This window comes from Melospiza melodia, chromosome 9 (genome assembly GCF_035770615.1).
Source record: "Melospiza melodia melodia isolate bMelMel2 chromosome 9, bMelMel2.pri, whole genome shotgun sequence".
Lineage (NCBI taxonomy): Eukaryota > Metazoa > Chordata > Aves > Passeriformes > Passerellidae > Melospiza > Melospiza melodia.
The window spans coordinates 28,835,807-28,863,072 of NC_086202.1; the positions used below are offsets into that span (position 1 = coordinate 28,835,807).

The 27,266-nt window shown below is 42.6% G+C and overlaps 1 protein-coding gene across 6 annotated transcripts in view; it reads right to left on the bottom strand.

Moving 5' to 3' along the window:
* Positions 1 to 27,266, bottom strand: part of ANK3 (ankyrin 3) — a 335,607-nt gene that overhangs the window by 92,661 nt on the left and 215,680 nt on the right. For all 6 annotated transcript variants that reach the window (XM_063164024.1, XM_063164029.1, XM_063164025.1 and 3 more), the window contains exons 8-17: positions 24,030 to 24,128; positions 17,089 to 17,187; positions 12,394 to 12,591; positions 10,585 to 10,683; positions 8,847 to 8,945; positions 7,521 to 7,619; positions 5,302 to 5,499; positions 4,707 to 4,805; positions 3,881 to 3,979; positions 4 to 201 (exon numbers count right to left, since the gene is read on the bottom strand). In XM_063164024.1, coding sequence (XP_063020094.1) covers positions 4 to 201; positions 3,881 to 3,979; positions 4,707 to 4,805; positions 5,302 to 5,499; positions 7,521 to 7,619; positions 8,847 to 8,945; positions 10,585 to 10,683; positions 12,394 to 12,591; positions 17,089 to 17,187; positions 24,030 to 24,128 — 1,287 coding nt within the window. The remainder of the gene's footprint in view (positions 1 to 3; positions 202 to 3,880; positions 3,980 to 4,706; positions 4,806 to 5,301; positions 5,500 to 7,520; positions 7,620 to 8,846; positions 8,946 to 10,584; positions 10,684 to 12,393; positions 12,592 to 17,088; positions 17,188 to 24,029; positions 24,129 to 27,266) is intronic.

Consider the following 27,266-nt stretch of genomic DNA (forward strand, 5'->3'; position numbering starts at 1 on the left):
CACCTTGTTGCTGAGGCTGACGTTGGCGCTCCTGGCGAGCAGCAGGGACACCATGTCCACGTGCCCGTCCTGCGAGGCGAGGTGCAGCGGGGCGATGCCCTGCCGCGTGACGGCGTTGGCGTCGGCGCCGTACTCCAGCAGCGTGGTGGCTATGTCCATCTGGTTCTTCTTGGCAGCTATGTGCAGGGGGGTGTAACCGTTCTGCCAACAGAGAGCACTTCACTGAGAGCTGCTCATTCAACAGCGTGATAAAATCACTTTTCTCTACCTCCCCGACTCTGTGAGTAATTGTGCCATTAGTCCTAAAAATTCTGTCAAACTCAGTCAAATGCAATGTTAACAAGCTGCATGAACCAATGTATCTGACCTTTAGGCAATCTTTTTTTTTTTAAGTACTGCTAAAAAGAAGAGGATTCTGAAGTAAATTTTCAAATTTGGGGAAAAATATCTTTTCAGGAAAAGACAATCTATAGAAATAGAAGTTTGAGTTTTGTTTCATGGACATTTGCTCCTTTTCCTTAAATGTGCATAAAATCTTCAACAAACAGAAGAGCAGGATGTGTGTTCATAACTCAGAACAGCTGTTATTGTTTGAGTTTTTTCCCATTTCCCAGTGTGAACTAAAGCATCATGCACATGAAATATGGCCTTTCTTGCAGCATTTACCCTAAACCTTACTGACAAGCTGGTTTTTTCAGATCAAGGGAAAACTGAAGCATGTAACTTCAGAGTAATGCATTCCTTATCTTTTTATTCCTTCCAATATGGGTACCCAGGGAGCCCACTACTAAAAATAAAAATGCAGTATCTATTGCCTGATAAAATTTTGTAACTCCAAAAAGAGATAGATAGGCAGAAAATAGATAAATGGATATAAAGAATAACTGATCAGCACACAAATACCAAAACTCTGATGGAGGTACGACCAGTTTGTGGTACAAATTGCAATGACTGTTTAGTCAAGAACTTCCTGTCTTTCAGAAATTTATTAGCCCTCATTTTCAAGTAAATGACAAATGTGCACACATTTGCACCTGAATATGAGACAAAGTCAGGGGGGATGAGACCCAAGCTGCATATAAACCATTTTGTATTTCTGTATGGCATCATAAGGACCATTTGCCTCTCAAATTATCCAGCCCAATAAAATCTACCTAAAGGCACAAAGCATTCACCTGGCTGGGCTCCTCCCTGCACCCACAGGGCAGCAGGGCTGGTCTGAAAAGGAAGAGATGCACAGCAATGCAGGGATGAGCAGGGAATAAATACATGGGGGCTCACCAATGATTACAACAGAGCTTCAATAGGAACCTGGCAGCAAGAGATGCACAGCACTAGTTTCATGTGGAAAAGGTTCTGTAACTTACAAAATTCAATTCAAATTCAGTTCAGATCTTGGATATTAAGGTATTTGAAAATGACAGTCAGGAAACACAGTGCCACAATCAATAAAGGAAGCACATGGCCACTGAATTTTCACTTTGAAGATAAAGTGCTTCAGGAAAAACAAGCATAGTCCTCTCCCTTAGACTTCCTGCATGATACTGCCATGGAAAACAATCACTGCCACACAAGCACCTAATAAATCCTAAATACTACATGCTAAATCCTGCATATCTGCTAAAACAACTCCTTGAAATGAAGCTCATATTACATTATATAAAATAACAAATGCAGTTTCCAAATTTCTTTTCCTCAGAAATGGGCATATATTGCTTTCAGTGGAATGGACAGCAGCAGGTTGCCACAAGAAGACAAAAAGAGAGCTGAAGAATAAAAGCTGAAATTCAGCTCAGTCCCAGTCTGCATCTTCTCCTCAGAAGGGCAGCACTCTGTCACAATGCATAGATGGAGAAGGGAACAGAGAAGTTCAGAAGGAAGGGTATTGGGTTATTCTGCTTGCCAGGGAAAAGAGCAGAAAAGGGGAAAATTGTTAAAGATGAAAGGACAGAGGAAAACTAAGGCTTTGGGGATGGCATGATGAGAAAGAAAGGCACTGTAAAGTGGATGCTAAATTCAAATTAGGGATAAGCCACACATGAAATTAGGCACAATTTTTGCCTATGAAAGAGAAGAATGGATCATCAGGATAACTGTACCACAGCACTAGACTCTGACATGCTCATTTCCCATACCCTGTCACTTACCACTCTTCAAGGCAAATTTTGCTGGGCTTGGCTAATGAGCCACTCTTAAATTAAGATCAGTGTTAAAGACAGTAGTGCCACAGGAAAGGCAACCACTGATGGAACTAACTGCGGAGCCAGTGATGAGATATGACATAACATTTATTTACTGGACCACATTTACAAAAAGTACAGGAAATCATCTGCTGTTACCAACATCATCTTTTGGATGAGTGCACAGCGGGTGCCCGAAGCAACAAACATGTTATGGTTAATTTTATTTAGTATTGATGCTCTGCTGGCTGCTGCCGGCTCACTTGCTGCAGAGCACTAACAAATGCTTTCTTTTAGGCACACTTACAGCTGGCACTTGGAGGCCTGAAGTGGCAGCTGCAGAACTGCTCTGTTATAGATGGGGAGGCTGAGGTGACCTGACACGAGGGTTTGTGCCATGCTGTACCACAGTCTGCAGGGCTTCCACCTGGTTTGGACTTCCCAAGCCCTCGGCAGGGGCTGCTGCAATCCCTGCCCCTGCAGGATGCTCAGCTCCCACTGGCAGCTTCTTTCAGTGAAAACTGGGTCAGTGCCTTCTCATCCTCTCCAGAAGGCCCTTCCTTCCCCCCAGTGGCATTTGAGAGTGCTGTGCTGCAGCAGTGAAAGATCAGAGATGCTGTGGCTGCCCCCCGCCCCGGGGCACTGCTCTGGCAGATCGCCGCTATCGACAGCATTGATTGGAAGCTGTGCTGCTGGCAGCCCGTGTTTATTTAACTTCCCCCTCCTTGCACCACCAACTCTGGGACCCCCACTCCATCCCCTCCTGCAGCCATGCAGAAGGGCTCCAGTGTATGGCTGCACTCAGCCATGTGTGAGAGGAAGGCACTGCCCATCTAACTACAATACTGCCTTTTCCATTAGCTCTCCCTTCTCCACAGGACTTTTCTTTTGCAGATTTAAGGAAATTGTCTGGGTTGCTTCAAATGAGGTATTTACACTGCACTTAATCTGCTTTAAGCTACATATGTTTCCATCCTGCTTTACCTAATGTTCCTGCTCAAATATCGATTATACTCTGATTGATTATAGTATTTATCCATCCCACACTTAAAACTGGGATCCACAAAAGAAATAGTTTAAGCTCCTCTAAAGTCTCTTTGTTTTATGCACTACCAGAATAAATTTACATATTTATTCCTTCATATCCTCTGAAACCTTACACTAGGCATTGTCTTGCCTACAGTAAATTACAATCAAAGCGGGGCTGTGACTACTTTTATTTCTTGCCAGTCCATTTATGCTGGGCTAGAAATACTTTTGTTAAGCACATGAATAATTACACATATTGTGCTGAGAAACTTATCTGGCCTCAAATGTCATCCTGTGGCACAAACAGAAGTACCCATGCATAGCTGGGCTTCAACCCCAAGCTTGCCCTGCAAAGCTGCCCAGCTTGGCGAAGTTACTGAAGAGACTGGACAAATGAAAGGAAGGCTCAGCATTTGCTGAGACTGAAACTGGTGATTTAAAGTGTTTCTGCATCCTTATTGCCTTTTTTTTATTGCTGTTTTATTCACCTGCAGGACTATTCTTAGCAGCTTTATGTGAGACATTTATGTGGACGTGAGACATTAACAAACAAGGTCACCGAGCCTCCTGTAACTGCAAGCATACACAGCCTAGAAAGAACAGGGGTAGACAGGGAATAAAGTGAAATAAAAAGCCTGGGTATTGCTCCCCAGAGTGGGCAGTACTTGTACCTTGGCAGAGGCGTGAGGTGAAGCTCCCTGGTCCAACAGGAGGAGTGCCACCTTTTGATTATCGTAGTGTGCAGCTACATGCAGTGGTGTTAAACCGCTCTAGAAACACATGCAGAACAAACAAGTGCTGTTACAGACCCTCCCCAGGGGAGACTCAGGGCTTTGGAAAATTCCAGTAGATAAGGTGAATAAACCACATTTGTTACTCATTCGTGTATCCAGAGTCTTTGGAAACTTTTAGAATCAAGAAATAAAACAAATCTGGAAATTCTTCCCGAGCTGTGAAAGCCCCATTTGCTTTTCCCAGGGAAGATGAACAGAGAAGCACAAATCTGTGTTGTGCCCAGGGTAAGGAGGTCACACCCGTGGCAATGTTTTCCTTTTACTGCAGTGGATAAGTAAACTGCCCCTTGGATCTGTAAAAATCCAAGCTGGGCTGGTTTAAAAAGCTTGAGATCCTATTGGCCTTTGCCCCCTGCCCCATCATGAGAGCTGGGGAAGCAGAGGCAGCTACCCAAATACTCTGAGATAAGGACTGTAAATAGTCTGGGCAGGAACACAGGGGAATGGTCTGTCTCCATTCCTCTGGATGTGAATACAGAGCACATCACTTTGTTGTCAATTAATGACAATAAAAGTCACTTTGTCGAGAGTTTGCTGGCTCTTGGCAGCCCCAGCAGGGACTGGAATGCCACATGAAACCAATTCCAGCTAAACCCAGGCTGTGGATACTAGTGTGATGGTAAGTAAGTAGGAGGACATTAATAAATTATTGTCTGGTTTGAGATATTTGCTGTGCAAGTGGATGTGGTTTCTTCTGTCCTACCTTTCCAGAAGCATCAGGAGATGCATTCTTCTGAAGCAGGAGGTTGGCTACCTCGATTTTCCCGTACTTTGCAGCCACATGAAGTGGAGTGAATCCTTTCTGTAAGAGAAAGCAGGAATATAGCAGCCCTGGGCACTCCTTCTCAGGGCAAACCAGGTTTGTCTCTGATCTGCAAGAATGCAGCTGCTTCCATCCACCCCCTTACATAGTCCTGAGTACAGGCAGCAAGTCTGCAGATTCCCAGCTGCCCTGTGGGGTCTGGAGGCCCTTCCCTTGCAAGGCAAAGCACTATCTACTTTAAACAAGGGACGAGTCTGTTCCTTTCTTCACACTACCAAAGACCCATGGGCAAGCCCATCAATACCCGCCCGGAATTTCTGCCCTGCATTCCTTCCATTCCAAGAAAATGCACGTCTGCTCACTGGGATGTGTTAAACATCAGGTCCTGAGGTACAAGCATGAAGGTTTGTACCCTTTTAATAAACACAGCTCACATTTAGTCTGTATGTGCATATGGCTCCTGCAGCATTCAGTTCACAAGCAGCCCTTGCTGCAGGTGTGCTCTGTGATTCTGCCGCTCCTGCAGCTCGCTCACCTTGGTGATGATAGACAGAGATGCCCCATGGTCCAGAAGAACAGAAGCCACATCTTCGTGCCCTTCCCTTGCAGAGAGGTGCAGGGGGGTGTAGCCTGACGTGGTGGCTGCGTTGGGGGATGCTCCCTGCTGCAGCAGCTGCTGCACAATGTCTGCCTTGCCCAGGCGGGCAGAGATGTGCAGCGGGGTTTGGTCATCCTAAACACACAGGGAACAACACAGGCATGCTTGAGAAAACTGCCCCTCACACTGGGACAGGAGATATTTGCTCACACTCTGTCACTTTTCAAAATTGCACACAATATTAATTCTGCTGAGGTCTCAGCTAGGGAATGTTGCACACTGGCTTCCTCTGTGTCATATCACAAAGATACCTTGCTCTCTGTTAGTGAACCACAAAATATTCCAGACAGTGACATAATCCATAAAAGTTCATAAATTGATCAATTTTCTTCCTTATCTGGATTTGCCTCACTTTGCTTTGCAGGCCTTTCTGAAAACAAAGCTAGTGCATAATTCTGCTCCCTCACGTCTTGATCTCTTTTATACTTCACAGCAACATTTAATAGCTTAATCAATTATTGCCTGAAAACTTGCATAAAGTATAATAATTTTGGTGCTTCTTTAACTGGTGAATGATTGTTTGGAATTTTTGCAGTTAAATTTTCTGTAAGTGTAATTGATGATAGAACATGGTGTAGAAATTAATTGTCACTTTCTACTTCTCATTCAGAAGACACTCTGAATAGTTTAAGTATGGTGTTGCCCTGTCATGAATCTCATGGTTTATTTCTTTTCCTTCACTGAAAATATGAGGGTGTTGTGACCTTGTTCCGAGTGTTTAAGAGGTAATTTCTCACCTCTTCATTATTTGGTTTTGTATTTTTGTCCTCCCCCTTTTCTGTTGTACAATCTTTGGATTAAGCACACTATCACAACAGGGTGGCCAAGCATCTTTCTCTCCCCATTTCCCTCTGCTGAATTTCCTACCTTTTAAGAACTGTCCTGCAGTTCTGGGCAGTTCTCTGCAAGGGAGATTTCTGCCCATGCCCATCCTACAAGAGTGATTTTACAGCTCTGGAGTTAGGATGGGAGCATGCCAGGATATAAATGCTGCTCCTCTGCAGGGCAATTCTCCCCTGACTGGGGGAGCCTCTTTGTGGTTCTTAAATGATTCCAGTTTGTGCCTCTTTCCCACAAATTTCTCACAGCTGATGTTAGCACTGGTGTATAATCTAATGTGTGCATTTAGTTGTTATTTATGATAACAAACTGATCACAGGCAATGGCAGTTTGCACAAATTAAATCATTCTGTGAATTTACTCAGAAAATATTTGCATGACTGCTTCTGAGCACGAGCTGTTCATTTCAAGATTGTCTTTGGAGATTTACAAACCACATGAATCAGTTCTATTGTCAGGCTCCTTGCAGATATAAAGTCTATCAGCTAGAAATATTTAGTCAGAGTTCCTTATAAGTAGATAATCTCAACAGGAAACTTACTTGTGACCCAATTCACAGATACATTCACAATGAAAAATAGTTTGGGTTTTTTTAGGTTACATCCATTTTATGACCATTCAGGGGAAAAATATTTCCTGAGTTTACCTATTAAGACTGCTATTTATTGCACCCATTTATCTCCTTGCCCTGCCTGTTTCCTGGAACTCTTTGGTTTCCATAATTTTGCATGTTCCTTCATGCCTCTTGACCATCTCTTTTTCCTCCACCCTTACCTTCCTCAACTGCAATTGTTTCTATAGCATCTGTTCCTTCTTTCCAGCCCTCTGCTACATCTCCTCACTGTGCCTCCTTCTTTTAGGTGGTGCTCTTTAGAAGTCTAACTATATCTAAATACACAGAGGGTGTTGCTTTAGGGACGTGACAGGAGACACCAGAAGCCGAGGGTTCCAGCTCTGCTGAAATAACATCAGATTTGAGGAACTCCTCTCACTCCTCAAATCCTACTTCAAAACAGAACTCTTCAAACCCATGATAATTTATATTAAAAACTGGGATGGTATCAACCTGACATCTTCTGCCTTATCTCTTAGAGATAACTCATGGCTACAGTAAGAGGGTACGTGACAAAATATCAGAAATATTCGTGAAGCCACAAAGGCTCGGCTTCACGAATGACACACCCAAGATGAATGTGAGTCCCTGCTTTGCCCAGCAGGGACCATGCAGGTCTGTTCCACCTGGGCCATGTCCTCACCTTGGCTTTGGCCTCCACCTGGGCTCCGTTCTGTACCAGGTACCTGACGACCTCGGTCTGGCCAGCCCTGGCTGCCATGTGCAGCGCTGTCTCTCCTCTCTGCACACAGAGCAAAGACAGAACAGAGTCAGACACATTGCAGGGAGAGCAAACACCAGCATTCTTCATAAACACAGAAACACCAGGGACCCAGCTCAGAATCATCTCCACTAGAAAACTCTGCTGCAGCTGTCTGTAAGATGTAAGATTAAATCAATGTTTGACCTGACACTGTGTGATGCAAAGCAATTTATTGTAGGGTCAGTTGCCCAACTCAGTAGTGCCTTTGTCATTATTTTTTTGCTGAAAAGAGACAGTGCAATTTTTATATAGCTAGCATTTTATTAGCAATGTTAAAAAATATATCCTGAATTTAGTAAAAAATGTATTTCAAATTTTGTATACTCAGGCACACATACATATGGCTTTCTTTCTGTAATGCCTTATGCCCCTATTATAATTTGTTATCTGACAAACACTGAAGCAACTGAACAAGAAGGAAAAAAATCATTACTGAGTACATTCATCTAAGGCTTCATGGACTTAATGAAAGACAAATCCAAGGAAACCAGAACAATTCAGGAGGGAAAGTGGATTCTACCTTTTTGGGTATTAATGTGTTTATGGTACAAACATCTGCTAATTAACAAAAGGTGCTGCATTTTTACACAATTTAATAGCAGGTGAAGACCTTTACAAAATATTGGCTTCTGGCTGCACCTGTGTATGCAAAGTGAAAAGGAGGCCAAACTGATAAAGAGGATCAACATGCTTCTGCTTCTCTCCCCCTTCCCAACTTCCACATACCCATCTAAGAGCAAGTTCAGTTTTTACACATGCCCTGGGAGCCCTGGGGCATGCAGCACAGCCAGCAGAGGAGGCTGGATGGACACAGGCAATATGTCCCCACAATCTGCTGCAAACTGTGGAATTTGCCTTAAATGGCAGACCCCCGGGGTCTTGGGAAAACAGTGCTCAACAGTCAAGCACAGATCCCAAAAATTACATTTGAGAAGCTACGGTATGTTCTCATTCTTTACTTCAGAAAAACCAAGAGATTAGAGCCTGCTTAGGGTCAAGCCCCTTTGGAAATTTCCTCAACCTGCCAAGGGTCTCCCGAGCAGGAGTCAGCAGGCTGCACTTTGCCATGACTCCAGCACGAGCCACAGGTGCTATGGAGGTGGGTGGTGGACAGCAGAATCAGGCACTCCATCCCAGAACTGCTCCCAGATATTATCACACATTCATTCCCAGTCCTGCCTTGCTGAAAGGAAACCCATGACTCACCACATTGGTAGTGTTGGGGGATGCTCCATGATGCATTAGCTGTGATACAATATTTACATGCCCCATGAAGGCAGCAACGTGGATTGGAGTTAGGCCCGACTGAAAAACAGAACAAAGTTCAATTAAAATCCTTCTTTCCACATACCTTTACAAGGAAGTCATGGAAAGAACATAAATTTTTCTAAAGCGAGTAAACCCAGCTGCTTGCTCTTCTGAGAGGGTTTCATCTTCTTAAAACCATATACATGTGCTTAAATGAAAGGGCACACAGAACTGGGAACACCCATGAGTGTGATTAGTTAGCAAATATATAAATGTTCTAGGAATTCAGCAGTTCTTCATCAACAATATCAACCATAGCTAAGCAAAATTAAGATTAGGCATTTGCTAAATATTGTCTTAGAACATGAAAAAATGTATACAGAAGTATGCCTGGTACAAAAGCAAGGCTTTCTGAAACAATCAGCTTGTGCTAAAAAAGATCACCATCATGAATTTGCATCACTGCTCTTACACAGGATAAGAGAGCCCAACTGGAGAGAAAGAGAGGGAGAGAGGAGGAGAGGAGAAAAAGGGAGCAGTCATTCAGCAGAGCATGACCTCATGGATTTTGCTTTAAAAATCCAATCAGTAGTTAATATTTCCCCACGTAGAATCACCCTAAAGCCTCCTCACAGCTGCTCCTGCACAGCTGTACCAAGAGCCAGCCAGAGCCCCCAGAAGGGACTTTGGCCACCAAGAGCAGGAGAAACCTCAGGGCATCTCTGGAAATCCCATGATTTAGGCACCTTCCCTACAGATACATACAAATCTCAGAGGGCAGAAGTGAGGAAAGCACTTCTCTTCCTTTCTCATGCAGAACAGCAAACAGGAGCAGGAAGGCAGAATAACTGGCTGAAACAACTTAGTAAATGCTTTTAAGAGTTTTTAGATGCTAGTCTGGAGCTACATGAACTGTAGCCAGGGCAGACTCTTCTCCCTCAAGCAAGCCAGAAAGGGATCTGTATGGCTTGCTGCTGAATAATTAGAACAACCCCACACACATTAAAACAAACTCCATTTTGTGTAGATGAACTATTCCCCATTGCACCTTGCTTAATCCATGGAATTCCCTGTCATTTTCTTACATGGGCCATTCCACTGTGGTCACACATTCATAGATGTGATCTTTGCTCTCCTCCTAACTTGGTATAATATACATACATGGAGATAAAAATTCCCATAGGAATTAATCAATCTCAGAATTGTTCCAAGGACTGGGTGCAGACTATCTCAGGCTGACTGAAGTGACAGCATATTGATTTCTGTCTAGATGATTTGTGATGTCCCATGATGGTGGGAGAACAGAACTTCTTTTTGGAAAGCCAAAAAAGGGTCTGAATTAAACCACCCTTTAAAACAGGACTTGAGTGAAGGATAGTCTTCACCTCAATGTCTGTAACAGAGCAAATTTCATCCTTAAGGCCTTAAATTACAGAAGGAAAATTGGCAGAAATGGTAGATTTTAGGAAGTTCTTTTGTTACATTTCACTTGTTATTCTCACTGTAATCCCAACATATATCAGTTGTTTGTGATTTGTGATTTATTGTTCAGTTTTATTATTTCGTACTATCTAGTTGAAAATAATTGTTGACTTAATTGGTAATGCTCTTTCAGAAATACTGAAATATTAATCAATACAGAGGCAATTAATTTTGTAAGAAAAGCAAAGACAAGCATGCAAAGACCATTTCTTACCTCAGTTACAGCTTGAATTGATGCACCGTGCTTTAGAAGAAGTTCCATTACTTTTATTCTGTTCTTCTTGCAGGCAATGTGAAGAGGTGTGAAACCATTCTGGAAATGAGAAAGGGGCATTAAAAAGTGTGTCCCATGGAATTAAAAAAATAGAACTGAGTAGGGAATTCACAAAATAGATTTTTCTGTTTTAAAGGAACAACTGCCGAATTTATTTTGGCATTACTACATTTTTCATGCAATAGAAAGTAAACATTTATAAGAAGATAAAGATCTATTTCATAGATCCAGTTTTAATTCTGTAATATATTGCCTACTCCAATAATTAGTTAATTTTAAAAAATCTCAATTCATGCAAAACTGTCAAACCCTTCTTTTTTGCTTACCATATTCACTTTTACCTGGCTAGGGTTTTCTGCTGGAGTTTTTGGGGAATTTGGGGTGGGTTTTTTGGAAACTTTTCTTTTGACCTTTTAGAGCTGCTGGTAAAAAAAGCACTTTACCTTTTACAGCTCTGGAATTTACATCTTCTAAACTATTTTTACTACTTGTTTTGTTTGTTTGTTTTTCCCATTAATTCCCTGTAAGCTTACTGCAACTAGAAGCATTTCACCCTTTCCTTTATAAAAGATGTGTGCAGTGGGGTGAACATTAGAACTATTGTCTTATTTAGTGTGAGATGATACCACAGAAAAAAGTAAATCAGGAAAATAGGCTGTCCAGAACACCCACGATAGGCACAGCAACATCAGAGCACTGAATGCTGCTCGGTACAAAAGAGCCTTTGCAGAACACTCTGAAAACAACTGGCAGAGCTGGTCCCTCAGATCTGATCAAAGTTATCCTTTTTTACCTGCCACCTGGTAAAGAGTACTGTATGTTTTCGTGATGTGAGGTCCATGTCATTGTCTGTTCCAGTGTAGCAGCTCCCACCCCTCTCCTTGGCAGCACACAATGCCCAGGGTGAGCTCAGCTGTGTTCCATATATCCTTGACCACAGACACCTGAATGCAGCTGGTCTGCCACAAAAGGCACAGGGGCTGACAGAAGGAAATCTGTGGAGCCTGTGCTGCCTCCAAGAGAGTCAATCCCACCTGGCTCCTGAGGGTTTCAGGAGCTCACAAAACATTTCAGGAGCTGAGTGCATTAGCATCAGGCTGTGAGACCAATCAACCCAATTCATGTCAGAATGCAAATTTGTTTGGAACAGTTCTTGAAGCACAAATCAAAGAGACATTTTAAATAGAATGGACTGAGATTGCAATTTGAACAAAAGGCATTAATGTATTCTGTTTGTATGCAGTTTAACTGCACTAATGTATTTTGCTGCTGAAGTTGTTTCTAAAGTAGAAAGGCACATGACTCCATTGACATGGAATACCACAAATACTCATTATGTAACTCATTCCTACCTTTCACTATTTCACATCACTGAGAACTCAGTGATGTTTTAAACGTCACTGATTATTTTCTGTGTACAAACACTTGGAAAACAAGGATTCCCTCCAAAAACTACAGCAGTTGTGTCTGCAGCTGTTTAATCTACTCATAAAAACCTACCAGGAGGTAAAAGTGCTCTAGTTACAGTAGAAGTTCATAAATCACTGCTGGCTGTCTGCAAGCAAAGGTCTTCTCTGATTGCAGGGTACATTATCAACACTTTGAACCCCGAGCGTTTGTTCTTGGGCTGTGGCAATAACAGCCCATCCTCTCTGTCAGCCATCAGCAGGCAGAAAACACCTCCCAGGAAGTCCCAGCACAACTTTGCAGGAATGTTTGGCTGTGAACAGTGCCCTGCTGTGTACTCACCAGTGCTTTGGCATTAGGATTGGCTTTCTTGTCCAAGAGAACCTTGGCGACTTTGTAGTGGCCGCAGTGGGCAGCGACATGCAGCGCGGTCAGGTAGTCATTGGTGACATCGTCCACAGGCACGTTGTGCTGGATCAGGAGCTGAACACAGTTTAGATGATCCCCTTGTGTTGCCATGTGCAATGGAGACAAACCATTCTGCAAACAGAGAGACCCAGCAGGATGGGTTAGAGGATGCTCAGAGAAGGGAAACTCCGCGCCGTTCTTGGGAGCGTTTGTTGTATGAAGAATTTTACAAGCCCAGAGAGAACCCAAAATAAACTTAACATGTTCAGTGTAAGGATGGGGGTTCTTACTGCAGAATTTGGAGCTTGTTTGGTAAGTTTGTAAGCAGCCCCACATTGAAAAACTGTCATAACATACCAGCCATGCTCTAAATGTAGCTGCCTTCCAGTCTCAGACAAGCTGCTCAATTTACATGAGTTACATGAGGAACAGCACTTTGTGACTTTTAACACTCCAGCCAGGGAATTTGCTGGTTTTTAAAGCTGAGTTAAACTCACCACTCTAAATGTGGCCTGCATAAACCAGGCATGGCAGCACAGGTCAGAGGATCACTCTGTGAACACTACAGCCTTCCTTCATCCCTCCACTCGTGTTTTCCTGAATGTGGGTTGTAAACATGCTTACACCACATTATCCAGCTCTGGAGACCACTCTGCCCAATCCTCACTGGTAAAGCACCAGAAGTTTCAACTGAGCTAAAAATCTCTGAATAAAACCTCCATGCTGTGACCAACCAGCAGCAGTGGTAAAGCTGTTCCACCAGGGAAACACCTGAGAGAGACTCATGCACCAGTGAACTGTGTTTTGCCATGTTTAAAATAGTGAACAAGCTGCCAAAATATATTATATTTCCAGAATAAAACCACGACAGAAAATTCTCAAAAACTGAAAGGACTGACACTATTTCATGATGAAAGGTTAAAAATACACACCAGAAGGAAAGAGCCTTTGTTAGCAGCGGTACACAGCTCCTCCTCCCAGCTGTAGGGGCTTTTTTCACTCGATTCTTCTGATGCCAAATTTAGTTTTGAGTGCAGCATCTATTCTTGCAGCAGCACACAATGGTTTATAAGCTGTAAGTGACTGCCAGCACACTGTGTCTGGAAACTCAAACCTTTGCTCACAGGCGCAGTGCCCTCGTGTGACCGCAGCCAGCAAAGGCAAAACCAGCCGGGACCTCGGGCTCTGACACAGACCCTTCCCTCGGCCACGCGGAAACAGCCACAACTCCAAAGGAAGGTGGAAATACACCATGGAACAATACTGTAAATCGAGATGGAAGCAGGATGGTGAAAGCAGACAGGTGAACGCTGTCAGAGCTGGGGAGCAGTTTACTGGCAGTGCTGAGACACAGGCGCTCTCGGACACAGCAACATCTTTCAAGTAAGATTATCTCATGGGCATCTCACTTGTGATTTATGTTGGCTTGGATAAGCCTCTCTCCCATTCCCAAAGGCTACTACAGCAATTATCTGCATGGAAGCTCCATACTAGCAAGGCATTTTAAATGTTTTCACTGTCTTCTAGTGTAGCTAACAGTAGAACAAAAAAAGATTAATTTCCCTTGGTCACCAAGTCCTCCTGGTAGCAGTTTATAACTGACGATGCTTTAGAGGTAAGAGTAAAAAATCACAAAACTTTAAACACCATCCTGCTCCATTTTTATAAGAAAGATCCTTTGGGTGAAAAGTGTCATTCTTCACAGCAATAGCCAATAAACCATAAACTCAATCTCTTACTCCATTACTTATTAATGGAGTAAGAGATTGAGAAGTTGATATGGGACTCCCTCATAGAAGAGACTTATACCAAAAATACTGACGTGGATGAAAAAGAAAGCAAGAAACAGAGCCAATTTGAAAAATCAGCAAAATACTTGATAAAAATCTGTCATGGACAAGAGAAGTACAGCAGCTAGCCAGACCTCATGCAGAAAAGTAAGAGACAAGACTAAATAAGATAAAAAAGACAAAAATAAAATTGGAAAATTGTCTTTTGTTATACCCTAAACCAGGCTTAGTTCTGTTGCAGTTGGTGATACTCTATAACCTTACACAAGTCAATATTTCAAAGCCACATTTAAAATAAAAATATTACATGTAAAGGTGTTCTCCAGGCCCAAGAGACAACCCAGCAATGACCTTAAGAAGTGATCTGGCACTTTAGGATGGAGCCACTTTATAAATACTCTTACATTACCTTTTTTTTTAAGATTTCCAAGAAAATATTAAAAGGGAAAGAAGTTCAAGATTAATCAAAGACACTGCCCACTAAGGACCATAAAGTCACACCATACCTTAAAACAACCAAATAAAAAAACCTCAGGACAAAACAGGACCATAGAGATGAAACAAAGAATCAGCTGTCTGACTAGATAAACATAACATTTCTGAGCTTATTTTGTAGCTGTGTGGCATTAACTTTAGGGCAAGAAAAAAGAAGAAAAAAGAAGAAAAAAGAAGAAAAAAGACAAAGAGCCAAAGAAGTCTGGAAAACCAGTAATTAAAAAAAGATGGACAGCTACTGACAGGAATGTCATTTCTTACATCCAAAATCACTGGCATGTTCAGGATGAGAATTCCCTTTTCATTTTACCTGTAGAAACCCCCTATAATCCATAAGGTCACCATCTTCCCTGAAAATCAATCTAAGGTTCTTCCAGTGCAAAAAAGGGTCAGCGCTACACTAAACCCTCTTTAGCAGGAAATAGCTATCAAACTGCAGCCTGGTTATTATTCTGAAAGAGTTTTATATAATATGAGAAAACTTTGTGAAGTTCAAATTCTTTCAAAGATGTGTCCTATTTCCAATAATATATGACTTAATTTGAAGAGAATGGAGCCACTTATTTCTGCAGAGGACAGTACTGCAGTTTAGTGCCAAATGAATGAATTCATTTATGCCGTTCAGAGGTACAGCTACTTCCGAGCTCACCTTCTGAAAGTGGCAAAATTAACACATCAGAAGGAAATGCAGGAAGCTCTGCACTTTCTTCTGTTCACTTTTTAACATGTAACAGCTTTCCCTCTTCCAGAGGAGGCTCTTATTTTTCAGAAGTTGTTTATATAAGCCTCTGCAGATCAACATCCAGTCTGTCTCTCAGCCTTAGGCAATTTCTAACCCACTATCCCTTGTAATCTGCCTGATTTTGTCTAGTGAACTCTGGGCTAGGCTCTGTGAGTCTGCTCAGGAGGAGCCACAAATTCAAAACCTACAGTCCTGGAACAGCAGCTTAAGTTTAGGGGTAACACCTGAAAATATAACATCCACTCAACACAGAAATGTAATTCCTTAGGAGAGGTTTTCATTTACAATGGTAGAAATGGAAGAAATAGGGTGTATGTTTACGTGGGTGTCCTTTGGTTTGGTTTGTTGTTGTGGGGTTTTTTGTTTGGTTGGGGGCTTTGTGGTTTTGTTTTGGTGGTGTTTAGGTTTGTTTGTTTTCCTTTAAGTGATAAAAAAAGCTTTCTGAGAGGGTGGAAGAGTTTTTCTCCTGGGAATATTAGTTCAAGGCCCCGAGAGTGGCAGGTGTGGCCCAAAGGGCTCCTAGACAGCCCCTTGTGGTTCTGCTCATGGAGTTTGCAAGCTATGGCTGTGGGAGCCCATGGAAATTCCACATGCAGAGGATGGGTGAAAAGTGTCTGTCAGATTACCCATGACAGCCCTCGCCAGTGACTCACTGAGCAGAGGAAAGCTGGTGCCAACCTCCCCAAACAAATGCTAAATATAATCCAGTGAAGGGGGAAAAAAGGAGGGAGGAGAAAAGCAGAATATATAGAAGGGTGCTGAGACAGAATAGGACAGGATGACAGAAAAGAAATAACAACAGAACAGGAATGTTGCTGCAACACACTGGTTGCAGACTAAGGAAAAAAAAAAAAAAAAACAAAACAACCACATAGTGGAAGGTTTTCTTTGGAAAGAACCTCAACAAAGTGCACAGCCCAAATGTCATCCCTGAACGGGGAAGCCTTGGATTGCAGTGGTGCAAAGCAGGCTGCTGCTCTGAGGTTGGAAATCAGCAGTAACAGCACAGCAGAGACCACTGCCTGCAGAGCTCTGGCAAGGGCTTCCTTTAATGCCAGCCCTTGGGTCTACAGCAATCTGTGCACCCTGGCACAGGTGATTTGAAATTACCAGGAAGAATTTTGCATGATAAACTGTAGAGGGACAGAAAGGAGAGAATCTGATAATCAGGCTAAGTCCTTAGGAAATATGAGCTGTCTCTGCAAAGGGACATTGCTCTATTTTTATCTCTTGTCTCTTCTCTAGCCTTAGGGTAAATTGGTACAAGCTGAAGATTTATTGTAATCATCGTGTATTTATTCCAGGATAGACACAGAGTTCTTCAGCTACTGAAATTCTGAGGGATAGGGTTGCCACACAAGCCTTTTTGGTTGGCACAGAAATCTTTTCTTGTATATCTGGATTTAACACATTTTACATATGCAGACGTGCTCTACATACGGCATTCACTTTGGAGAGCTCCCACACAGTTACTTAAAATAACCAAGAAATAGGAAAGTTATTGCCAAACCCTTAAATACATGAGACACACAGAATTACATCAGGAAAAAGAAAAAAAAAAAAGGTGCAAGGATTATCCCACCAGGAAAGAGGATCAGTTACCTTGGTTTTGGAAAGAATCGGGGCACCACGATCCAGCAGCATTTCTACAACCTGCTCATGGCCACTTCTTGCTCCACAGTGGAGGGGGGTCAGCCCATCCTGTGGGACACAGAGTTATAGCTCATTAGTGTCAGACATGCTGAAGTCCTGCACACTTTTGTAGAGGTCTGTGGTGTCCCAGGAGGCTCATTAATTCTGCAAGGCGCTGCTCTCCTGCAGATGAACACTTGAACCTGTTTGTTCAAACCAACAGAGCACACCCTGGCTCTGATTTTCTGAACGTGCAAATAGCCATATCACATTGGTGTTCGTGCAATGGGCTCCTTCCAGGCCCTCATTGCACATGCAAGAAAAAGATGAGATGGCACTTCAGGTGCTTTTTCCTGCATGCCTTGGAGAAAAGTGGGGCTCTCGTTTGTCAGTATGCATCGGAGTCAGTGGATAGCCAGTCAGTCTGAGAGGGGAAAAAAATCTTCCTCAGACTTTTTTATTACACTGATTTTGACAAGTGTGCAGCAGATGAGAAAAGCATCTTAATCCCAGGTGATGGAAGTATGTTGGACTCACTTCTGCCTCTCTGTGCAGACTGTGCTTGTGTGACCCCAAGCTGAATGAGTGGCCTAGAGGAGTCAAGGCACACTGCCCACACCCCTTTTGGAATAGTTTGCTTAGTAATAATCAACATCCTATTGCTTGTTGCAAATGATGTCAAAGTTGTCAGAAACTTTGGTTTTTCCATTTACAAATCACAAAGGAAGGAGCTTTTCTCTGGTGTCTTCCACTGCTCTTAAAACACATATGTTGTATTGTCTAGGATATGTATGCAATTTCATTTTTATACAAGGGATTATCTAAAATTCCCTCTCACATACTCTCTTCACACACATGCACTCCCCCTCCATTTCTGTACGATAACAAGTATTATTAAGGTACCTCTTTAATAATACTTTTCATGTGGAATTATATTATTCTTCTTTGGTAATTCCTAAAACAAACTCTACTGGAACATCAGCTTAAGCCCTGCAAAGTGTGGAGGGCAGCCAGGGAGAGGAGGGACATGGTTCAGACAGCCTTACATTCTCCTGCTTCTACATTTTTGCCTTCTCCAGATAAACCTATGGAAGATAACAGGTAGGAATGTTCATGATAAACTTTTCCTGCTACTTTCATTTAAAACTTGCATGGTTCTCATTGTGCCTGTTCTTTCACTTAAAGTAAGGAATGGATTTTTGACATAGATGAAAAAAATATTTTGGTTCAGACTTAACTCCCTTAGCTCAGGGAGTAATTTGTTCCCACAAGATGAATGCAGCTTGGCCCACAGTGTTCTTACTGACACCTCTCAAGGTGTAATTACAATAATTCTATTGTAATTTCTGCTTCTTCCTGCTATTTCAGCCCATAAAGTACTGGGAAGCGCATCTTGTTAAAATGATACTACACAAATTCAAGATGTATTGCTCAAAACAAATAAAGACAGAGAAGATACCAAAACCCACAAATGATGCATTTTTTAAGATGAGTTGCAAATGTTTTGCCACAGCTTCACAAGTGTTTTAAATGGGTAATGCATATTTCTTATACCCGTAGCTCCCACAGGTGAGGGCATTTCATGTACTGAGCAGACACAAACATTTGATATGAAAATATCACCAATAAAAAAAGGAAAACTTTTATGGGAAGGAATATCAAACCCAGCAAGGCCAGGCAACTACAGACCTGTAGGCAAGAGCTGAAGATCACCATGTACATTCGATTGTTCACTCTTTTTACTTCCTATAATTATCACATTCTGCAGGTACATCAAAGACAGATACTCAAGGAGATCAGGCACCAAACTTTGAGACCATTTTCCAGATTTAACATCTCCCCAAACCATTTCACCAACATACCATGGTTAGCTCATAGAGAATGAGACACATTTGATCATCCTGTACCACGCTAGACCCTTCCAGTGCTCCCAGAGCCCCACCCCTCTGTGGGTATTTCTGGCTGACAAGGTTTCTGGGCTCAGGAGGAGCAAGCAGCCAGGCTTGGCCAGCTGGACCTCATTCTGGGCCACACAGCAGTCACTACCAGCAGAGGCATCACTGGTGTGTGTCACTGGTGTGTGACACAACAGGATGATGCACGGGAGTGTGTGTCGGGACAGCTGATCTACAGCTATTGTTCCCATGATGTCAGGTCTCCCTCTGCAAAGGGCAAATACACCCCAAGACAGATAATTTAGCAGCATAGATTTATTTTTTTTTTGGTAGTTTCAAAAGACACTATTCACTGGTTTTGTTAATTGGCACATGACACTGACAGCAGGTAAAGAAATGTGCAGGGGTAATCTAAAATGCAGATAAGAAAGACTTCTCTTTTAAAAAGAGATTCTAAGATTAAAACAGACTGCTATGAGCTCAGCAAGACTTCACTGACTTTGTCAGATCTTCCAGTTGCTTATTTACTGTTCACATAGACTATACCATGTGAAGCATAAAATATATTACATGTATTAGGAAGCAAACTTGCCTTAATATGAGTCTGCAATGGCTCAGAAAAACCATTACAAACGATTATGACAATAATCTGCAGATTAAGGACTCTGTAAGTATGCACTGACATGATAAATCATATCATCTGTATTATCTATCCCTCCAGAGAGCCTGAGAGCAGCTTCAGCAAAGCCAGGAGGACAATAGGAGGAGCTATGATTAGGTACAAGCTTCCCATTAGCATTGCACACCCATCTCTGGGGCTGCTGCCTGCTTTAGCTTTTCTTTTAAACACACACAAATGAGACCTAAGCATTGTTTCTGGTCCCTGTTGACACTCAGGTACCTGTGTAGCTCTCTGATCTAGTTACACTAAACTGCCCTGAGACTGAGCCTTGCTGCTGCTGTGTGTTTCCTCGCCACCACGATGGCTTTAAGGGACCCTGGGCAGTGTGGGGTCAGCACAGGGCAGCCTCCTTGTGCTCCCCAGCTCCCTCTTCCCTGTCAATGCTCCCCCAGGATTCCCCTTGCATTGTGGCATGGGGAATTTCCCAAAGTTTCCAAAGGGCTCTGTCCCACTCCAGCTCTCCTGAATTCTTCACTCCTTTGGCCAACTACTGCAAACTGCCCCTCCATATAAGAGGACAACAAACAAGTTTGCCCTCCCTGCTCATACAAAGCACACTCAGAATGCCAAGGCAGTGCCACTGCAGTTATTTCATATCTTAAGACATGTGGGTTTTCTGGAGCAGCTTATGCATGATCTGATGCACCTCCAAAGAGCATATCCCACATGTTTTCATGCAGATATGAGTGCTGGGCCTGTTGTTTAGCTGGAAAATCAGTAGAATGAAGATTATAAACACTTACTGTTAATCCAGGCTAAACCTTGCCTGCTGCCTGCTTCAGACACAAATTCACTTTGGCATATACAGTATTAGACAGCCAAAGCAAATCAAGCTAATTTAATCAACCTCTCTAATTAAATTTTACTTTTTAAAGTCTTTTCTGGAAGACAGAAAAAACATAATTAGGGCAACATTCAGTAAACATGCTACATGAGGCATTAACAGGCCTTTGCCCAGAATCTTGGCTAAAAACCAGAATGATTAAAGCTGCCCTGGCAGCACACAGCTCTTGAGGGGTACCCTTAAGAATTCAGTACCCAGCCCCAAATACCAGTTGCTAGACATCTCACACACAAAAAGAAAACAGAGGGAAGATGAACAGCTGGTTAAAATAAACAATGCAACATAGCGTGAACTAAAATGGGAAAAAAAAAGACTTGTCTGAGTCTCAAAATAGTTTTAACATATTTTTGGGATGTGTCTCACATGTTCTCTCAAGTCCCAGCTACAGTGTGCACATGTGTAAGAGTATAATGGTGCTCATCAAATCCCAGTCCTAATGAATCCAGAGAAAGTGGGAGCTCCTCAATTACTTTTACAGTAATTTAAACAGGATAAGGATTTAGCCCTTCATGTTAACCTCTTGTGCAGTACTTCAGCACTGCAGTTTCCTGGACCATCTGTCAGCAGCAAATGCAAATGCTCATGTTAATGACTAAGGAAAAGAGATCCTTACCTCAACTCACTTACTGCTCAGGAAAGGCTTTTCATTAATTTACCCATAAAACTCTTTGCTTTGTGAACAATAAAAAAAAGTATTATGTGGAGAGTATTCCAGTATCCCATACAGAGGATGGATTGCAGGAATAGATCACAAAATGCAAGCTGAATAGATAAATCTGTCCCATCTAAGAGTCAGAGTAGCAAATCCTAGCTCTGTTGGTCAACAACACAAAACAGTATGTTCTGCATTCTCATTTAAAGGTGGGATACAGACATGAAACAGGAGAAACAAAGGTCTGAGAGTTTCTCCCCCTGAGCAGTAAAGCTACAAATTTCAAGATTTTTTTTTAATCCTTTCATAAGGGTACAGAACCTTTGCCATTTACCTTTAAGGAGGTATTTTGTCTTCAATAATCAATCTTTGAATTAAACAATATCAAATGCCCAAGACAAAAAAACTATCCTAATAGAAAAAAAAAATCTGCTTATCTCTTACATACAAAAATTCTGTAAATCTCTTAGAAAAAAACAGGAAAAATGAGAGGGGTCTCACATTTATAAATATGGCACTAGGAGACTCACTTGTTTTCACATGCAAATCCCACCTGTTATCAAGCTGGGTGTGCATTCAGCACCTGCCCCTCACAGAACACACAATGATGCTGGGCTCTGCCTGGGCATCCAGCTGATAAGCAGGGCTTGACACACGTATCAGAAAAGACAGTGAAAGGCTCTTTGCCTTTCAATGCATCCAGCAGTAGTGATGCTGTGGTAAAGGACATGACCAGAGCCTTTGTCACCCTGTATTTTTGTAGGGCCATTCTATATCTGGGACATTGAAAAGAAAAATAACGGATAAAAAAAAAATAAAATAATAGCTACAAAGTTGACATATCTTAATTGGAAAGCAACATTGGGTCAGGTTGGAACAACAGGAGAGATTTAGCAGGAACACGTGTTGCGCCAGCTCGGAGCAATTCATCTTTGCTGTTGAATATGAGAACCAGGCAGGCTCTCCTGAAGCAATGCCCCGTTTCACCCAGCACCTCGCAGCCTTCTCTGGCTTTTGGCACTGATGCGTGGGCCCTGCTGGTGCTGCTCCCTTTGTGGGTCCTGCAGGGTGCGAGGCTCTGGGAGCCGCCCCAAGCGCAGCCTCACCCAGCCCCAACACGTCCCCTGCCAGTGCCAGCACCACAGCCCTGAGCGGCACACGAGCAGCAGGAGCTGGGCACAGGATGGGTGCCTGGGGAGCGGGCAGGCTCTGGGGGGGGGAGCCAGGAAAAACAAGGCAGCGCTTCGTGAGCCACGCTCATCATCGCTGCCTCTGCCTCGGTGGGAGGCTGTGCCAGCCCCAGGAGCTGTTAATGCTGCTGCCCCTCTTCCTAGATCCTGTTTCCGTCCCAGCCTGTATTTTTAGTTACATAAATTATCCCAGTGTCTGACCCCGAGCTTGTGACAGAGGAAATGAAGCAGAGCACGAATTTTCCTAACTGAAAGAACTAACTTGACTCCAGCTATTTAAAGTACTGGTCCCTAATGATTTGGACTGCAGTGGGCCATACAAATACTTGCAGAGGGAAGCAACTAATCCCCCACCAAGTTCCCTTCTCCCTGCTGTGACCAAATTACACACTACCAAGCAGGGTCCCTCCCCACCACAAGGCAGAAGCACACCCCTTACCCTGGTACCCCTATGTGGCACAGAGGAGGCTGGAATTTCAGTGCAGGAACTATACCCACTGTCCACATTACCCATGAAAAGTCATTCATCTCTTCCATGTTATTGCCCAACTAGAGAAGAACTTAAAACATTTTAGAAATAAACCATCAGCTACTAAAGGTAAAATAGAAGCAATAAGGAAGAACATGTGGAGAGAAGGAAGAGATGACAAAATAAACTGACCCAGTTTCTGAATTCGACAGAGAACAAAAACACAAATGTGCCTAACAAGCACTGCAGGAAATCTCAGGGACTACAGTAACCAAACAAAAACCTGTGAATACAGGAACAACTGCAGAAAAACTATTCTTAGGTTTTACATTTCTTTTGCTTAGAATGATTCTGAATGGTAGAACATATATACAGATGAATTCAAAATGGAAAAGGTAGAGGTGATAAATTAATATGTCAAGAAAATTATAATTGTCAGAAAGTTACTGGGACAGCTCTTGAGTGTGTTGCAAAGACTGTCCTGACAGCCCACAGCACCACTAGTTCCGGATTTACTTCCAAACATTTGAACTTTTTCCTTCTCTCTCTTTTTTAATTTTTTTTTTTTTTTGCTGCTGTGTAAGTAAATAAAATATCTCTGGCTTGGTTGGGCTTTAACTACAGCAGTTAGACATAACCACATGCATTGAGTTTCTCAGTCACTCAGGGCAGTGAGTTAGGCGTCAGCCTGATGGAAACCATCCCTGTGCCTGCCCCGTGTGCTGACAAATCCCACACAGAGCCTGAGCTGCAGGAGAATCATCAGCCACAGCACACTCTGTGACACTGCCTGTGGATAGAGAAAGGCAAACACGCACTGCAGCTCAAAGTTACCCTGCTAGCATTCAAATTCTGAAATATCTGACTTGAATTCTCGTCTTTTAGCATGTTCCTGTACTTTCAACTCTACTCCCAAGTAGATAAAAGCAGCTCCTAATTAAATACTGGAAAGGGAACATGGAAAATGGTTGGCTCTGAGCTTTGCCATCCTTGGTGCTTCACACACTGCTGTAAGAGATGTAAAATGTTAGTATCCTACTGCAATAATTTCATTAAAAATAAATGCAGTGCAGCTGCAGCAGCCTCCTGGGAAGATGAATGATTTAAGCTCTACAGCAACACTCAGGTCAGAGGCAGGCATTCCACACAGCCACTTACAGCACTCACACTTGAGCTTACCCTTGTTTTGGCATCAATTTTAGCTCCTCGATCCAGTAGGAGTTTGACCATATTTGCATTTCCCCTTTTTGATGCAACGTGCAACGGTGTGATATCATTCTGTGGAAGAAAACAACATGAAAATAAATATGCATATGTCTGTCTTTCATGAATTCCATTTTTGGTTTGCTCACAGAGTGGATTATGCCCAATTTGCTAAATCATAACACAGTTTGTTTCCCTGGGAGCATGAAAGCAAAAGCAAGCTGTGCTCAACCACACATGTGAATTACTGGCCTGGTATCTCAACATAAACACAGTGAAGACAAAAGTCAAATTGTTGTTAGGGTTATAAGATGGCATGATTGTGCCTCAGCTCACAACTTTTGCTTAAGGGTTGAACTTACACAATTTTACTGAATCTTAGCAATTTAATCCAGCTTGGTTGTTTAGGAACCTGTAGTGATAAGGATTCATACCTCAACTTCATAAACCTTGTAGGATCCATAGAAAAATAAACAAAACCATTACATCTGCAGATCTCATACAACAACTATGAGAGGCCAGCATTACTTATTTCTGAACATTACCAGCAGACCCTGAAAGCCTGGCAAGCACCTTCACTTCAGTTCCACCATTAATTTTGCCTCCTCAATTTGCCCCTCTAATGGGTGCGACACCGTGCTGGAAGTGGGGCCGCAGAGGAGTGTGTGTGCCTCCCTGAGTGTGCCTGGCAGGCTGGCACAGGCAGGGATGAGATGCTGCACATCCAGGACAGTTACATAACCCACTGTGAGCACTCACAGGCAGCCCTTCCCAACAAGATGCAGCCAGGACGTCTCTTCATGCTCTGCTGACTCCTTCATCTCGTGCCCTGTGAAGGCCACGTCCTGTGTGCATCTGATCATATGGAGCCAAGGAAAAATAAAGGGATCCAAGCAGAGCACGCAGCCAGGGTATGCAGGCACAGAGAATTGCAGAGGATGTGCTCCTGGGTGCAGCACACACACACAGCTGGCTGTGTAAGCCAGCAGCTCTGGCACCCAGCAGAAAGCAGCACACGGTGTCCTGTGGCTGGCTGCATCAAAGGCTCCCTGAGCAGCAGGGAGGGCATGGCTGGCTCACCGGGCCAACAGAGCCTTCAGCAGCACAGGTGAGTGCAGGGATGGAGAGCCAGCACCAAGACAAGATCCCCTCTCAGGTCTGACAAGCTGACTCACAGCCTAATCATAACACCAAGTACCTCATGCAGCCGCTACATTTACACAAAATTTCACTATGAAGCAAACTCACAGCTACTAGAAAGTACTAATTAATGTTATCTCAGAGGTAAAATACATGTTAGCAAGGTTAAATGACAGAGATCCTTTCTACAATATTCATGATCATTAGAGGATCAAAGTGATGACTGTGCCGGGTAGGTTTTCATTCCTTTAAAAAGCAAAGTAAAACAGGAAGATTAAACAGCACATTGAACAGAAAGTGCAGCATGTCTAGTCCTTTCAGGGAGGTAAAGCTAGGTGATCACTTAAATTTTCTGTGAGATGGTTTTGAAAAAAAGAGTTAATTCTATTTGACTGGGAGCTGACATTGGATATAATATGGGGTCATTACATTACTGTACCAGTCACAAAAAGGAGCAGAAAAAAAAGGAGAAAAACAATTATGTGGAGATACTTTCTGCTTTTTTTCTCTTCCCAGGAGGAAAGATGTTACTGAGGTCAGAGGGAGCAAGAGATGAGTTCTACTTTCCCAAGAAAAAAATGGTAAAGGAAATAATTTTTGTGTCTTCAAGTAAAGAGTACTGCAGGTAATTTAGATTAAAGAAACACCTTTTTCTACATGCTGATGTTAAGGGGTAAAGAGGTTAACTCAGCCTAACAGATCCTACTGCCCTGTTAACACATCAAAATAATTTAGTACTAATAATTTACTGCCTCATACACAGACAAGAAGAAAAGCATTTTCCAAGCATCAAGAAATAAATGGAGGAGGAAGGAACAGCATTACAAAATGCAAGACAAGCACCTGTTAGAAGTCTGGTACTCATTCATCTCAGCACTAAGCTGAATCTAGTGCAGCACAAGGGAGGGCACAACCACACAAGAACGTGCATTTTGGATCTAATTACTTGCCAGTCAAAGCTGCTGCTGCCATGAATGAAGGAGAGCAGGTTATGGAATAGAAGGATGAGTGCTGGCAAACACACAGCTCAAAACTAAAAGAGATGACTTGTTAGCAATTAAGATGACCCCTCAGCAATTAAGGGTTAGGTGACACTGTTTGCTTGCAACAATGAAAAAATGAAAAATATCCACTTTCATGTTCAAAACCAAGTCCTGTTCAAATGACATTCAGATTTCTGGATTGCTACCAAAGCTATTAGGACAGCATATTTCTCTCCCAGTTTCTGACAGGGGCAATCACGCTGGCTGGAAATGTGAGGAAATTCTCCAGCACCAAATGAGGGCTGAGCTTGAGAGCCAGCAATCCATCTTTGCTCTATGTGATCACCTGTCTTTACAAAAAACATTTAAATTCATTGTCTTTAGCATCTTGAAACCTGGAGTTACTTTTGGTTGAAAATAGGCAGCAAGTTCACATTACAAAGAGATGGATGGAGAAAGAATGTGACTGCACAAAAAAAAATATTTGTGAGGAAAACCAACTACACACAGCTTCCCAGAAATAATTAATGGAGCAGGAGGAATCAAGCAAATTAATCTCTGTATGTTCAGTGTAATATCTGTCCTTATGGATGACCAAAGAGCTTCTCTTTCCTAGGAAAGAGCACTCATTCCCTTGGAAGGAGTTTGCAGATTTTGTTGTACTCTACTAACCCGATCAGGCAGTTCATAAAAAAATTAAAGGAATGAATAATTAAAAACACTTTTAACCTTTTTCAACCTTAACATCTCAGGAAAACACTGTGAGGAAAAGAAGGGAGGAAAAAAGGGGGGGCAAGTCTCTATTAGAATTTAATTTTGCTGTTTAGCTATTTAAGCTTTTACTGGTAGCAAAGAATGCTAAGTAATAATTCAGCTGGCTGAGAGTTCTGACTCCAAACAGATGAAGGAAGAGATGCATTATCTGAATGCTTGAATAATTGCACACTGATGTTCAGGCCAAGAAACTTGGCTTTGGTCAATATTCTGTTGTACCAAGTCTTAAAGAATCACAGCTAGAAGTTTCATATGTATGGTCCTTTCCCATCTCTCATCTCACAATTAAGAACACAAACTGAGAAGTGAAAAAACC